We start from the raw sequence: 16,557 nt of genomic DNA, 5'->3' as shown, positions 1-16,557 counted from the left end.
AACACGTCACCAGCATGTCACTGTAGTGCTGAGAATGACCCACCACTCAAATAATACCTGCTCTGTGGGGGTCCAGAGGCTAACAAAGTATGGAGAAAAACACACTAGTCTGTAACTGTAGAACTTCAAAATGCCAATATATATAGTAAATGGAGCTGATAAAAAGGTGTACATAATATGAGTGTATATACAAGGAGGTGCTCCTAATAAACCGCTCAGTGTGTGTATATGTTGAACATGACGCTTAAAATGACACATAGGCCTCTTTACACACCGACAGTCAGCCGATTACAGGGCCCATATCATAGAAAACTTTTTTGAAACAGGAGTTTGATAAAGTATAAACAATGTGACTGTTTTAGGTACTGTTTACTCCTCACTCCATATGATTGGTGCTGCAGAGGGCCTAACCTCACTGTTGTAGAGCCAGAGACGCATGTCCTCCTCTTTGATGCGTAACCTTTGAGACAGATACTCATGGATGTCCTTAATGGTGCTCATGCAGCTGAAGCAGCCTGTGTAGGCCAACACACGCTTCAGAGGAGCATTAGGAGATGGCACATTGCCTGTGGGGGAAACGGAAAACGGAATTGCCCTCAGCACTGTCTAGATAACACAGCAATTCAATAAAACATAGCCATTCCAGGAAGGCTTGAGACATCACTGTACTCCCATACCATTCATACAGAATTCAGGACTACATGTCATTTCACAGAAGTGGCCTCAAAGAGACATCAAGATATCTTGTGTAAAGGAAGAGAGAAAATGGAGCCTGCTCTTTATTCTCCAGCTGGTAGGGTGGCAAATCAGTTGTCGGACATTCATCACCTAACTGCCATAAGAAACTTCTCACTTTTTCCATTTTTAAACATTCAAAAATAAATACAAAGATAAATTCATGGAACTTAACAGAAACATTCTATTACAAGGAACCCATTTATACACTACAGAATACACATAAAAACCAATTTACACAACAGTGAGGATTAGTTGTAAGGTAGCAGCAAGAAAGGGCATAAGTGATTTTAAAAGGTACCAACCAACCATTAGTCTGGTGATTAAGAGAAATGTAAACAAAGACATGAAAAACAAAACCAGCCAAACAAACAAGGTAAATAAATCAAGACATAAATTAAAAGCCTTTAAACCCCTAAGCAAGATCATTAGAGGCAATCAACTGGAGAGCACCCATTTCTAACCATAACGCACAGCTTGCCAACTGCTAAAAGCAGCACTGTGACGGAGGTAAAACATCTAACCAATCCCACTGCAGTCAGGCATCGAATAGCCAAAATTAGATTAGTGGATCTCTAATGTCCACCAACACACTGCCTCAGCAACGCGCAATCAAGTTAGTGCTGTGATTTGCATCCTTTCTTTACTTACTGCTTTTCAGGAAACCTGATAACAAGCTCCATAACCAAATAAGCCCTCGAGTCTAGTAGGACCTTACACAAACAAGCAGAGTTCACCGCCAGGCATGCGCAGCGTAGGCAGAGATGGGTGCTAGGATCAATCGGGATTTTGAATTTTTAGTGTTGCGAGTCAGGAGCGTGCAGTGTTTGCTGCGTCGAATCCCCGCCGAGTGCGTTTTAGGAGATTAGGTTGCCCAGGACGGTGGAGAGAGCCTCTCTCTTGCTGCAGGCTTACATTACCTCGGGGAAAGTGTGGAGGGAACATTCGCAGGCTGGTCATACCCATGTTAACCCAAATGTTGGACTGAGGGGTGCGCGTGGCTGGTTGCTGCCGTAGGAAAAGCAGGTAGCGAGGGAAGAGCTCCAGCTCTGCATGGTCTGTGACAACAGACTTGATTACCTGCAGGCATAGGAAGAGAAAAGTATAGAACATGAGCTTGATTGAATGGCAGAACAAGAAATTTCAGTGGTGTAGCCCATTCAGTTTTAGTAGGCAGTAGGTGGTGAACCATGACTACTAGAACTAAGCCTTCAGTTAGAACAATAAATGTCAAAACCTGGTCAAAAAAGAGGGAAAAAACCACACACTTATACAATATTGGTAGATTCTGGTAGGATGTTAGCACAAAACTAATGCACATGAAATTTTTTTTGGAAGAATTTACTTAGCTGTATAACCATGTAGGAATAGCCTAGATAACACACTGCAATTTAATTATGCTAGATTAATAAATACAAATAACTCGCATGACATTTGTGGTGGAAAAATCACTTCAAATGTAATCACAGACATTTTTCATTTAGTAAGACTTTTCTATTAATATTCAGTCTGGGGAAAACTGTGTCACAACCTAGAAGGCTAGGTAAAATAGCTTAATGGGTTGCTAACATTCATGTTAAATCAAGATCTGCAAAGGAACCATGAAAGCATACAAGTTATTCATACAGATTTTCTCACTGTTGAGATACACTGGGGAAATAGTGGTTTTGATATTACAAAGAACAAGTTACTAAAAGGCACTGACCTATTCTGCCCCAGGCTATCAGCCTTGTAACAGCCAAACTCTTCTCTTTCTTTCATTTTTTATTTTTTAAGCATTCCTAGCAGTTATTCATTATAACACCCATGTCTTAAGGTTTTGTTTTCAATTCAACAAACATGGTCATAAATAAGAGGGAGTTATTTCCATGACTGTGCAGCACAGATTTTTTAAGTGTTGTTACTTTTCCTTCCTGTGTCAAAATTTCACATCCAGTATTAATGGCCAAACATACAAATCTCTTACATAACACTATATGCAATCCTAGCAGCCACCTGGAGAAACCAGAGAAGTGCTTTCACTTACCTTGTTTGGTAAGGACCTATCAAACCTTTTCTTTAGTTTGATATGTCCTTTCATTTTCACGAGTGAACATTCCACCAATGTATGGCTACATAAACAGCTGGATCACAGACCGGCAAAAAACACGGGTTGGTCCACTTCCAAGCAAACCTGGCTTCAGTTCACTGATGATGGAAATGTGTTCTGCCTGTTTTAATGTCAGATTCTTTACATACACTTTCATGCTGTTTCTGCAGCACCACCTGCAGCTGCTAAAAACAAATCCTAACTCTCAGGTTTTCGGTATCACTACTTAATAAACAGAAATCTGCATTTTAAAAAGTTGATTTTAGTTTTTCTGTGGGCCGTTATGCTTTGTGCATATGAACAGGTGGGCCTTGGGATTCATAACTGCTGCCTGACACAGGCATGTTTAACAGAAGACTTGGTAAAAACAGTGATGATAAACAAGTAACACCTTGAGATGAAATGTCTTGTCTGGCCTTTGTGGTAAAGACAAGCAAACATACCGGTCTTGGCAGGCTGAGATTTGCTCCATACCAGTGGTAAAGCGCCCTCCATACCGGCTCTGGTACTGTCTCAAAGTCCCGGCCAGCCATTAAGTGCAAAGATCTCTTCAGCCGCCCACCCTCCATCGTTAACGTGGGCGCCTACAGAAAAAACAGGTGGCAGAGATTCAATTCTGTCTGCTTCTCTTGTGTGAAATGCACAATGCATACAACGTCTCCTGATACTGAGCCACTTATGCTGAAGCACTTCTTTTTTCACAAACCACAGGCAGGCTACTGTCTGCTGAATCATTCCTATGCGGAAAGACTAAGGCAAAGACTGACTTTTTTAAAAAGGTTTATTTGTTGTGACTGAGCTGTTGAATAGTGGTATATAATCTAACAAGAGAGATTCAGTATCCAGGACAAGGTGCACAAAAGAAAATCACTAGTTACAAACAATAACGCCATGAAACTTACACAACCAAATCCATTTTCCTAAAAATCAATTCAAACTGTTTTACTGCTGTCTGACTGTTCTCAGCTTGTGACTTTAAAAAACAACTGTGTTCCAGTCTACATAATCAGATGGCATGAACACAAACAATATCAAGGTCTCAGCTTCCCCGCAATGTTCCACTGCAACTGGGGAGTAATGGAATTGTGAATCACACAAAGTACCTGTTATAAACACTTTTGGAGCAACTGCTGCTTCAATTTCGAAAGGGTTGTCTGATGTCCCAAAAGTGGAGTAGCAAAAAAATAAATAAATAAAAAAACAAAAAACAAAAACACACAAAAAAAATTCCAGCTGCAGACTTTAAATAAAAAAAAGCTCAAAATCTAAATTAATGCTAACAGAAAACATCATTAGAGATGCATCAATCATGAATTTTAAGAGCTGATTCACATTTTGATTTCTTAAAAAAAAAAAAAAAAAAAATTGGCTGATGGCTGAAATTTTATTAGCTTTTTATAGAAGTATGTGTAACCTACTTGCAAATTTACTGTACTTTATATAGACAAAGTTGCAATATGAATAACTACTTTTTAATAATTATTTGCTCTTTAATGGACAAAAGTGGCATTTTAAATACTTAAATAAAAAAACTACATCTCTATAAATAACACAAACCAAATAAATGTGCCACACCAAATGCAAGAGGTAAATTGAAATTTAGTATATTCAATCATGCGGCCACGTCTATACAAAAATACTGTAGCATGAATATGCATGATTCAAATCAGAGCAAGTGCACTGAGCTTCCTTACATTGTTGACATCAGCAAAAATCAACATAATAAATTGACTAATTGCAGATTGCATGCATGGAGAGAAAAAAAAATCTTGCTTACAATCTTGCATGCCTACATATAATATGATCATAATCACACAATTATATAATAGATTATTTGATTATTTCATACCATCATGATTTAATTTTTTTCTGTAGAGTTTTTAGTTTTGCTCATTAACTAGATGCAACAGCTTTTATTGCATTTAACTTGAATGATACTTTTCCATTATTATTGTCATTGCAACTTTTGAGTAATCAAAAACATTAAGATCACAGATTGTGAAAACAGCCAAAATATTGGCATGACATTACACTGACTTTTGTATCTAGCAGTACCTGAGCTCAGGACCGTCTTTTTCTCTAACCTATTAGTAACTAGCAAAGATACTTTCTCTAGATAGACAAAGCACTTCTTGTAAGTCGCTCTGGATAGAAGCACTTTCTAAATGCTGTAAATGTAAATTCATCTTTTGACTGTGGAGTGTGGGATGCTCCTGTGTTTTGTTTTGCACTGTTTGCATTGTATTAGGTCTATATGTATTATTTGTAGGTGTTACCTGTGATGAATCATTTTATTATTTTAGGCTGCCATTTTAAGAACCGGTGAGGAGAAATAGATGGAAATTAGCCTAAAGAGCTAGCTGTCTCATTTATAGTATCTTTTTCTGTTAATTAATGAGCACTGTCCCTGTGAAACAAATAAAATAAATGAAATGAAAAATGTTGAACAGAAGAATAGTGTTCTGGAGGCTTAATATTACAGAATTTTCTCTGCACTTTCGTCTCAATGGCTCAGAGAACCCTTGTCTATGCTGACCTGCAGATACAACAGACAAATGAACTCACACACCCCTACCTTCATGGGATCAGTGGTGACTAAGGGCTGGTTGTCAATGGCGCCTGGCCTCTGTGCAGCCAGGTGGTTGGGCAGGTGGCCATTGACGGAAGAGAAACACTGGTTGTTGTTGTCCAAAACATTGTGCTGCCGAGCAAAGCAGATGTCTGTGGCAGAGGAGCTCACATGTGGCATCTGACCTAAGAAAGTGACATCACACAGCAGGTAAGAGACTGAGCAGCTTATTAGTGGAACAGGATCAGAGTAGAAATACACTTGCTGTTAGAGCTTTAATCAGTCCTAAAATTCTGCCCTGAACTGACCCACAGACCAGAGCACAACCACCACACACAGTAGCCAAAAAACTCCCCACTACTGATAAGTGGCGGCTACTGCAGTCTAAGCGAAAATAATTAAGTAACCAAGTGATAATGGCAGCCATTATTAGATCAATAATGAGCCAAAAAGAAAGCTTTAATTATGAACTTTCCAATTCAAAGTTTATACCCACCTTCACTCAGTCAAAGCTTTTGAAAAAGTCTGGATAAGCTTTACATGATGTATTGTTCTGAGGCTGGCCAACATCACTGCCGATTATGGTCAGATTCACAACTGAAACTAGAAAAACTTTAAAACTAGAAAAAGAAAATAAGGTATAGAGAATAAGGGCCAAAATCCTTAACCTCTTAAATGCCAGCAGGACCAAACTTTTATTACATACATCTATAACCTAAGAATAATAATTTAGCCGGTTTGCCGATTTTATTTAAAAGAGTACAAAGACAACATATCAAATGTTGAAACTGAGAAATTTTATGGTTTATTGAAAAAATATTTGCCTGTTTGAAATTCATTCCAACAACACGTTCCAAAAAACTTGGGACGGGGACAAAATAAGACTGGTACAATTGTGTGTAATGCTTAAAAAAAAAAAAAAAAAGTGGTTGATTGGCAACAGGTCAGTAACATAATTGGATATAAAAAAGCATCCCAGAGAGGCTGAGACTTTTAAAAACTAATCTGAGGAGGGGTTCATCACTCTGTGAAAGACTGCATGATCAAATAGTATAACAATTCAAGAATAATGTTTCTTACTGTAAAATGGCAAAGACTTTTTGCTTTTCATCATCTACAGTACTTAATATCATTAAATGATTTAGAGAATCTGGAGAAATATCTGTATGCAAGGGACAAGGCCAAAAACCAGTATTTGCTGGCTGTGATCTTTGGATACTCGGGTGGCACTGCATTAAAAACAGACATGATTCTGTAGTGGAAATCACTGCATTAGCTCAGAAACACTTCTGAAAACCACTGTCTGTGAAAACAGCTCATCGCTGCATCCTTAAAAGCAAATTAAAACTCTACATAAACCATATATGAACAGTATATAGAAACACCACCACCTTCTCTGGTCCCGGGTTTATTTAAAATGGACGGGAAGTGGAAGTGTCCTCTGGCCCAACAAATCAACATTTTGAATTCCTTTTGGCAATCATGAACACTGTGTCCTCTGGGCTGAAGACCACTCAGCTGCACAGTTCAAAAGCCAGTATTCATGATGGTATAGGGATGCATTAGTGCACATGGCATGGGTGACTGGCACATCTGTGAAGGCACCATTAACGCTGAATGATAATATACTGGTTTTGGCAACATATGCTGCCATGCAGAAGATATCTTTTTCAGGGAATGCCTTGCATATTTCAGCAAGACAATGTCAAACCACATTCAACATGTACTCCATACCTGTCACCCACTGAAAACATTTGGCGCCTAATGAAACAAAAAAATACATCAAATGAGCCCCCAAACTGTTGAGCAGCTGAAATCCTATAGGAAGAAGAGATGATGAAACACAGTGGTAAACATGCCCCTGTCCCTGCTTTTTTGGAATCCGTTGTTGGCATCAAATTCAAACGGGCATATGTCTTTCAAAAAAACAAAAAAAAATTCTCAGTTTCAACATTTGATATGTTGTGTTTGTAGTATTTTCCTTTAAAAATATGGTGTAAATTATCTGCACATAATTGCATTTTATTTGTATATATTTCCTGCATGGTGTCCCGCAACATTTTGTGGAAATAGGGTAGCAAAAAGGCTGAGATTTTAAAGGGATAAAAACTAGAAGATGAGCTATGAGAAAGCTGAATGTTAAATTTGAACCCTACATAAGAGAAATAGAGCTTCCTAAATAAATAAATTAAATTACATAAATAATAATATTATTACTATTATTATTATTATTATTAATAGTGACAAAGGGAGTTGTATTGTAAGCTAATGAACCGTAGTTAGCCAGCTAACGTATGCGCTGTTGTGGATGAGCAGCTGAATGTTCAATAGTTTCTGAAGCACCTGTGAAATACTTCTAAAAAAAAAAACAGATGGCTAAGAATATTCTAGTGACTAATATTGCCATGTTGTAACATTGTGAGTCTTAATGATTTTTACAACGGTTGTGTTAGCTTGTTCTGAAAGATCAACTGAATGAATAATGGAGTCTTGCTAGGTCTCAAACAAATATTACCAACTTTACTCACTGGTAGTGGTGTTCTCTGAGGCCTCCCAGGTTCTGTCTGGGGACTTGTCTCCTGGGGAGCTGAGTGACCGAGCCACTGCTCCAGCTTTGGCCATGGCTGGGTCAGCAGCTCTGGTGGACTGGGGACTCCTCTTTCCATTGCCATGCATACCAGGCTGCTCCACCACGATGGATTTATTGTTCTTTCAAGACAGAAGAAGGTCACACAAGCAATACAATGCATCCTGTCTATTAGGATTATAACTGTTATGAAGCACCACTGCAGCACTTCACGATTTAGCTGTGCCACTTACATATTTTACATAGTCTTTCCACAACTGCCACCACTGCATGGAGATGAGGAACCAGTTCTGGCCTGACTGCAGTCCATGCCTGCTCTCTCTCTCCAGCCATCCCCTACACAGACATACAGATGTAATCAAAGCTCAATAGACATTTTGCCAAGCTATGCATAACCGACCCAACATACTGCACTGAGAGAGCATTCATTTTCTCAGTTTATTACACATCTACACATATTTCACACAAATTAAGGCGAATACCAGAAACACACAAAATGAAATGGGCAAAAGCTAATAACCATGAAACTGCAGCTTTGGAAATGTCATCAATATAACACACTGGAATTTGATGACCTCTACATCAGTACAATTCTAAACTAAAGAGTTCCATGGAAAGCTAAGCAAATATTGTGATTGTCAAGAGACAGATACATAATGATCGCATCATTAAGTTTTAATCGACATAATTATAACCACGAGAGGATGAGATGGGCAATGCAATTCAAAAACCAATTCCGGCGTATATTATTGCAGTCAGCAGAAAGGTTAGAAACTAGTGAAGATTACAGAGGATTTGGCTAGTACTTCTGTTCGCACACTGGCTTGGACTCACCTGATGATCTGTCCCTCCTCCTCGGGAGTAGCAGGCCGTAAACCCAAGACTATGTGGCACACCTGATCAGAGAGACGACAGGCTTGAAACTAGGAAGAACATTTGAGAAAGTGAAATCTTTAAACTTCAGGCACATTTACATTACCTGAAAAAGCAGGTTGAGGAACTCGTTGGCGAGGGCACTCTTCACACTCCATATCTGATAGTCCTCTAGTGTTAGGTGCCCCTGCTGCGTAGTGGGACAGAGAGAGATAGCAACGTTAAAAAAAAGAAGAATGATGACTAACACAGGTTCAAAAGGTTTGTGCATATCTCTCAAAATCAACTGAACAAAAAATTGAGTTACTTTTGTAGTGTCATGCATCTTCAGGATATCTTCTACAATGTCAGAAACATTGGAATGCAATTCCTAAAAGAGTAAAAGAAAGAAATAAGTGACAAACAAACAACTAAGGACAGTAGTTATGCGTCACACTCGTAAGGCATACGAAACTAAACCCAAAGGATTTATTAAACTGAGTCACAGCGCTAATTAAGAACAGTATATCTTCATTTGAAACCAAGCCCAAACACGGCCATCACAAGCATCCTTAAATGTACTACAACCAATGAGGCAAACAGCATACAAAAGGATTTACAGATGCCTTTCAGTAAAGAGACTTCTATGCCATTCTGTAGCTAGAAATGATCAAATATCACAGGGAAGATGCCAAGGCACCTGTAGCCAACACCCGGTCTTGCCAAACCAGATCTGTTTTAGCAACAAAAGGCTGACCTCAGTACTAACTCAATCATGTGCTTTCTGCAGTTTCTGTATTCCTAAAGTTGGTTAGGTGTTTAGAGCTTACGGGCAGGGTGTCGGTGCGGTTGTCCTTCCACACTTCCAGCAGGGCCACCACCATCTCATGCACCTCATGTCGAGACAGAACTCCATCCCGATCTACATCAAATACTTTGAAACAAACTGTAAAGAACAATGAGGTACAGCTTTAGCAGCAATGATAAACATCTCAAGTCTTGCTGAATCAACGCTCAATTAAAACATAAAAAGATAACAAAAATCAAAAGAACGCTCACATCAGTGAAAACTAATTACAACGCATGCTGTGCATCAATATAGATAAAACTTTCCTCAAAAAAAAAAAATAATCTGAACAGAATTCACTTTCCAATCCACACAAACGGAATGGGTGTTAATAAGACACATTTTAAATAAAAAAAAAGGTTTGGTGGATTGATTTTTTTCCCCATCATGCAAGAGAGAATTGTAATAGCTTACATTTCTGTCTCTCAGCCACAGGGCCTCGACAGCATGCCGAAAGCCCACAGGAGATCTCCTTAAAGTCAATGTGATTGTCCCGATTCTCATCAAAGGCATGAAACAAGCCTGCAAAATGGGAGAAAATGTCAGTGTTCAGATTGACTTTTCAGGATGTTTTACATCTACAGATGACCCAACAGCTTTCAAAAGCAAATGCCATCTACTGAAGTATTATCTCTTTTACCGAACCATGAAATTTCTCAATATTGTGAGTGCTGTACTGAACAGAAGTAGCAGGCGTGTCCGAGTGTGCATTAGAAGTCTAATGTGTGCATGAGTGCATGTGTGTCTGGATAACAGCTCGGTGGGGTCCCCTTAAAATCCAGACTCATAAATATTGCATTACCTTCACTTAGTGATGCATGAATAGGGGGTGAGACCAGAGGGACAAAGGTTTCCAAATCAAAGCGGCCGGTCCTTGACTGGGCCTTTAGAAGCCAGTAGCGCTTCTCCAAGTCAATAATATCCGATTCTTCTACTGCAAGAGAAAAGACGGGGAAAATCACACATAGTCTTTGGTGGAAGCATTTTGGTTTGATTCAGGTCATTCTAAATCATGTGGTGGCTAAGTCTGCAAGATTAACCACATTTTTATCGTTATTTCAATCATTAAGGATTGTGATGACGAACAGATCAAATTGCAATGCAATAATTAGATTAGTAGGAATGTAGCGTAAGTAGCTGTGTCTAATATTAGTGGTGTGCTTGCCTTAGACAGTGCTTGAACCACAGTCTACTCTGTGGAGTGAGCAATTTAGTTACTATGCTTTAGAGTTGTCTCTGCAGCATATGTTCACAAACAGCTCAAAAACTACTCTCTTTAACTTCTGACCCATAATAATACTTCAAATGTGATGAATATTACAGAGATTGTGTAAAAAAGGCAACCATGAAGACCATTTTTAGGGAATCAAGTATACATTTTTGCCTTATGTAGGCTTATACATATTAAAAAAAAAAAAGATATATCAGGATATATATGATATATATCAGGATAGATATCAGCACAAAGCATCTTCATTTTTGTTATTATTATTTTTTTTACATGATTAATGAACACCAGACACCCTTTACATTGTATGAAAAAATAATTATGAATGTACCAATAGAAATGGGCCAAAGTAAAATAAATAAATAAATATTGTTTGTTAAATTCTGTTATAAATTAAGAAATGTTTTTTCCTTTTCATGAAAAGTTACTATACTTAAAGCGCACCAAAAAAAGCTTTCAGTTATGATGTGAATTGCTATTAGTACTCCAATACTGTTATTTTGCATATTGCACATCAATGATTAGTGCTACTGTAATTCTTTGTATTTGCTTAAAGAAGAGGTTAGTTAGTTATTGTCGCACCCCAGTCAAAGATACACCACTGTGAATAGAAACTGTCACTTCCCACATAATCACTACAATATCCAACAACTTTACCGAAGATTGCATAATAGCCTAGTGGCTAATTTAAAACGAATAAATGTCCCCAAGCACAGTATTTAGCAAATGGAAGCAGTCACTTGATGCACAGCTAATGTGAGCTTGTTTCATGCAGATCTGAAGGAACATTGCATAAGAGCTCAGCCTTCACTACTAAGTGAAAGACCACAATGAAAGAGGCAGTACTATACAAAGCACCGGGGCGGGTTAAGTGGCCCTAGAATGACTCCCCCTTCATCAGCATTATCTCCATCTTACGCTAACAGGATTGGGCCATCTATGCCAAGGGCCGCTTCCAAACCAGGGAGTCATACGTAAGGCAGAGGTGTCAAACCACACAGGTCACATTTCTCTGCCAAACATCATGCTTCTTTCAAACCTCTCCTCCACTGATATTTGCAAAACATACACAATTAATTAAGTGCATACAGCCAGAATAGAAAACAAACAGCACTGGTCCCCAAGGCCTAGAGAAGGCTTAGTCAGACGAATTAGAAGTGAAAGTAGCTCTGTGTAGTCCTGTAGGTAAAAACTCACTCTCACTACACACATACCATCAACTATGCTTGTGAATAGTGCCGAGCAGTATGCATAAAATAAAATAACATCCTGGTATTAAGTTTGCATTAATAACCTCACAATATTACTTGTTTTGATGTAACTGTCTCTTATTGTCTTAAAGGGCCCATCTCATGTAAATTGTAATTTCTTCCTCCTGTTTTATAAATACATTTTATGTCAAACTTTTTTTTAAACACTGTTTAATTTTCAAAATGTCCTATTCACTCCGCAGTCCATACGTGCTATATATTAAAACAGCCCATTTTGAATTCACTGCTTTTGTCATGTCATGAAAACCAGCTCACTCACATAAATAATCCTGCTCATGCTGAGGAGTGCTTCACCTAGATTTAAAGTTACAGGAGCCATCCTTAGCGTATTCTTATTTGCATGTTGACAGGGCTGGTGCTATTTTATGGAACCAAATCCATGTATATAAAGCTCATTATCTATCTGCTAACCCATACCTAGCACTGCTAAAACTAAAGATCAATATTGTTGTATGGCATCTGTAGCAGTATACTGCTGCAGATCATATCACCAAACATTATCTGTGAAACGCATATCTTTAGGGATGTAGTGAAATGGCAATTGGAGGCTAGTACGGATACTGGATTTTTTTTTCCACATACATATCTGCTGATGTTGATACATAAATATTTAAAATAAATAGAAGCTGGAACTACATGCACCTGGACTACCACTAGAGTGAATTGTTTTATTTAAATATTTATTTATCTGTTAAAAACACAGTTTGACATGAGTCTGACTGCAAGGTAGTGGTGGTATTTTTAGGGATAAATAGGTAAAAGTGCCCTGAAGTACAGACATGGAGAGGAACATGTGCAAGCACAGCTACAAGAACAGCTTACAGACCAAGTAAAGCACAGATACAATCAATGATTCAGAATGTTATTTTAATCCATGAGAAGTAAAATGAGGCAGATTAATAATTAAAGAGAACATAGGATAGAGGAGCAGGCAAATTTCCATTTGCATAAAGTATCTTCAATAGGTCCACAGAATTCCACAGGATATACTGTCCCACTTGGTGAACATCAAAACAACATTTAACAATAGAGCTCCCAATATCGCACATTCTGTCAGAGTTTGTGATTAAATATAAATGTCGGGTAAATTAGTAAATGCAGTTAGCCATAGTCATTGTTATTGAGTGCTCGGAAAGCACAATGATTACTTCAGCAGTAAAGCGTATCTGGGGGAAATAAGCACCTGGTTGAGCATTATGCATGGCTGCTGCTTTGAGGAGTGACTGTTAATCTATAAAACCCATTACACATGGTATGGATCAGTACAGGACCACCTTTCATCCTCCATTCTGCAGCCCCTCATCTGCCCATGAGCAGTCCAATTCATTTCATGCACCAGTAATGTCAACTAATAATGGCTCATGTACCAAACAGGAGCTGAGGCATAATTTCATCCTTCGGCCCAAAATTGTTGGCCTCACGCTGTAGAAGCCCGTTTTCGCGAATTAGTTCTGCTACATTTCCATACCTCACCTTGTTTTCTATGAACGTGTCAAACTGAGCATACAGCCCCCGACTGAACACAAATAACAGGGTCTACACACTGAGCAGCATGCCTCAGCTTTTGAAAGTAGAACCTTTAACTTTGTGTTAATGTCTCAATCACACCAAACAGCAAAACAGAAAGGCTATTAAAAAGATGTTCTACAAAAAACACATTAAATTAAGAAACATTAAGTTAAATAATTAACTGATAATTACCATCCAAAAGCTAGAAAGCATTCAGTGCCTACAGCTGTATGTCTAAGAATGGTACGTTTGACAACAGCAACAACAATGAAAAAAAGCTACTCCTGAGAGGCATTCTAATCTTAAATGCAGAGGCAGTACCCACCTAGAGGTGCAACTCTGTCAGAGTGGCAACAGAGGAACCATACCATATTCCACCGCACATATCACGGCTCGGGCTGCTGGAGGTGGTGTGGACCATAGTAAACTCCACACAGTTCTGCGTCACGTCAGGAAAAAACACAAACTCGCCATCGGCATGCTATACCTGAACCAGTACTTTTCTTGGAATTTCTACATAATACTAGATAGCTACCCATTGCCGGGCTCAACAGGGCCTGGGACATGTGCAAGGAGGCACATTCTGGAAGGTGCATGGAGACACACAGGTACAGATCACAACCACTTCACATCAACCACACATACACACGCCTTGCTTCGTTAAGAGGATAATCTGGAGCAGGCAGCAGATTACTGCGTGGCGCTCAGGTTCCTTCTCTGATTGGTTTTGGACAGGAACACAGCATAGGATCTTTCCAGCTCTGTCCTTGATTGACAAAACAAACCCATTCTAAATTTACCTGGACATTTGCATAAGCCAATTGCTTTTGTGTTACATCTTACATTTGGCACCACAAAAAAAAAAAAAGACAATGGAGAAGGACTGAAGACAGGATATGTAGGTGTGGCATCTTTGTGGGAAGCAGACAGCACTGCATTCCAGGCCAGGGTGATGTCTAAAAAAATAAATAGCACGATATTTTCTAGTTTACAAAAAATTGTGATTAAGTGATGTTACCCCCCTTTGTTAACATTAAATCTTTAATAAATCTTTAATAAAACTAAGCAATGTACTGAATAACCCAACAACTTTTGAGAACTATTTCATTGGTCACTACAATATACGTTACTGCAGACATGTGTTCACAAGCTTGTACTGTCACAGCATTATTACACTTTGTTTTTCATACAGCGGTGTTTTCATAATTCAACTAACCACCAGAACACTTCATCCGTACAGAAAATACTGCACATTTCACTCAGTAAATCACACGCAGAAGACACAGTGGATGCTTCACTGTACCAGAGCTTTAAAAGGTCCCATTATGACTCAATGTTTTGAGAATAATAGTGAAGTGAATATTTATTTGAATATTTATTTTGAAGTGAATTATTTAATATTACTTATTACCTTTTTCTAAGAACACTGGCCGTAGATGAGGATCAGAGCAACTTTGTCTCCAGGTTAGAGTTAACTTGGCTGTTCAATGCCAACTTTGCCATTTCAGCTTTTTTTTTCTTTTCTTAACTGCAGTCACATTGAGGCGAGCTGAAGTTCAAAAGCACGTCGGCATTCGTTTTTTTATTGCACTGATGTGAAGGAAATGAAGGAAAATCAGTGCGGCAAAGCTAGTGTTACGGTGTGTAGCACAGACAAATAATACAGGCGGTATCTTAACAATCTCCCATCTGTTTCTATCTCTACCTCTCAGAAACTGACTACCGATGCACAGGAATGCACACTTTATTTATTTATTTGACATGAACCTACTTTCCTGACATATTTAGCAACCTGCTTCAAGTCCTCTCTAATTCTCTCTCAGTTCACTTTTCACACATGAGCATCGGTTCACTTGTCCATCATCAACAATATTCTATTATATCACCCTATCGTCAAGGCCTACTGACCTAAATGGGCATGGGAACACTGAACTGATCATGAACTAAAAGAATTCAAAAACACAACATTTCACATTTCAGTCACCACAAATGCAGAGTTCGTGGTCCATGTGGCCAGCTGCCTTGAATTATTATTATTAATTTTAAAACCATGAATCCTAACAAATATCCACCATTAACAATAAAACTACCTGAGATCCAGATCCTGTTTGGTCAGCCAGAGAACTAACTGCATTAAATCAGATTTCAGTAAAATTTGCCAACAACATTAACAACGTAATAGCTACCATGTTGGGAAGTGACAACTTCTTTCAAGAACTCCAAGCATTTGGTCACATCCTGCTGCAGTGACTGGCTTTTCAAAAATATGGCTTTAGCATCAGCGCGGACAAGAAAAAGGGAACTGGATGATGCCGACGACAGAAAGTTCAGAGTGGCATAAAGAATTTGTGTGGCTAAAGTATGATTTTGAGAAGGATGTAATGTTCTGTTGAGAATATTGTCAGTTTTCATAATAAGCAGGGACCAGTTCATTCTTCACGAGGCACAACTTCATTCTTTAGAGTAACTCATTTAGAAAACATAATATTTAAAAGTCGTGCTTTTGACATGAGTGCTGTTACATTGCAACTATCTTCAGCGCCTATTTTCAGCCACCTTCTTCAGTGATCCCAATAAAAAAAAAATACAGATATGACTGATCATAGCTTGGAGAAGATGGAGGCATGTCAGTGCGATAAAAATAATGAAAATCTTAAATTTGAATGATTATATCACAAAAACATCATTTTCTGGTTTCACTAGCTGGATGAAAAGAAAAAAAAAACTTGGGGGCCACACATGACTGTTTTGTGGCACTAAAGCATGCATGTTAAGCATAAATACATTGTATAATCTAATCCAAGTGTCTATAATTCAGACCACAAATTCTTCAACTTGGCCACAATGATGGAGGAAAAGCAACTGTAGTG

At 38.5% G+C, this 16,557-nt stretch overlaps 1 protein-coding gene across 3 annotated transcripts in view; it reads right to left on the bottom strand.

Moving 5' to 3' along the window:
- The window catches only part of usp32 (ubiquitin specific peptidase 32), a 51,796-nt gene that overhangs the window by 16,593 nt on the left and 18,646 nt on the right, over nt 1-16,557 (bottom strand). Inside the window, exons 1-13 of one of the 3 annotated variants that reach the window (XM_017694848.2) lie at nt 14,013-14,285; nt 10,482-10,613; nt 10,094-10,201; nt 9,663-9,778; nt 9,161-9,223; nt 8,960-9,043; nt 8,815-8,876; nt 8,214-8,316; nt 7,922-8,102; nt 5,400-5,578; nt 3,268-3,408; nt 1,656-1,815; nt 412-566 (exon numbers count right to left, since the gene is read on the bottom strand). In XM_017694848.2, coding sequence (XP_017550337.2) covers nt 412-566; nt 1,656-1,815; nt 3,268-3,408; nt 5,400-5,578; nt 7,922-8,102; nt 8,214-8,316; nt 8,815-8,876; nt 8,960-9,043; nt 9,161-9,223; nt 9,663-9,778; nt 10,094-10,201; nt 10,482-10,613; nt 14,013-14,058 — 1,530 coding nt within the window. In that variant the 5' untranslated portion in view covers nt 14,059-14,285. Of the gene's footprint in view, nt 1-411; nt 567-1,655; nt 1,816-3,267; nt 3,409-5,399; nt 5,579-7,921; nt 8,103-8,213; nt 8,317-8,814; nt 8,877-8,959; nt 9,044-9,160; nt 9,224-9,662; nt 9,779-10,093; nt 10,202-10,481; nt 10,614-14,012; nt 14,286-16,557 lie in introns of those variants that run through there. The other 2 variants (XM_017694846.2, XM_017694847.2) reach the window with 2 other exon arrangements.

Source organism: Pygocentrus nattereri, chromosome 17, assembly GCF_015220715.1.
Source record: "Pygocentrus nattereri isolate fPygNat1 chromosome 17, fPygNat1.pri, whole genome shotgun sequence".
NCBI lineage: Eukaryota > Metazoa > Chordata > Actinopteri > Characiformes > Serrasalmidae > Pygocentrus > Pygocentrus nattereri.
The sequence above is the reverse complement of the archived record's forward strand: the minus strand, read 5'-3'. Positions and strand labels throughout refer to the sequence as shown.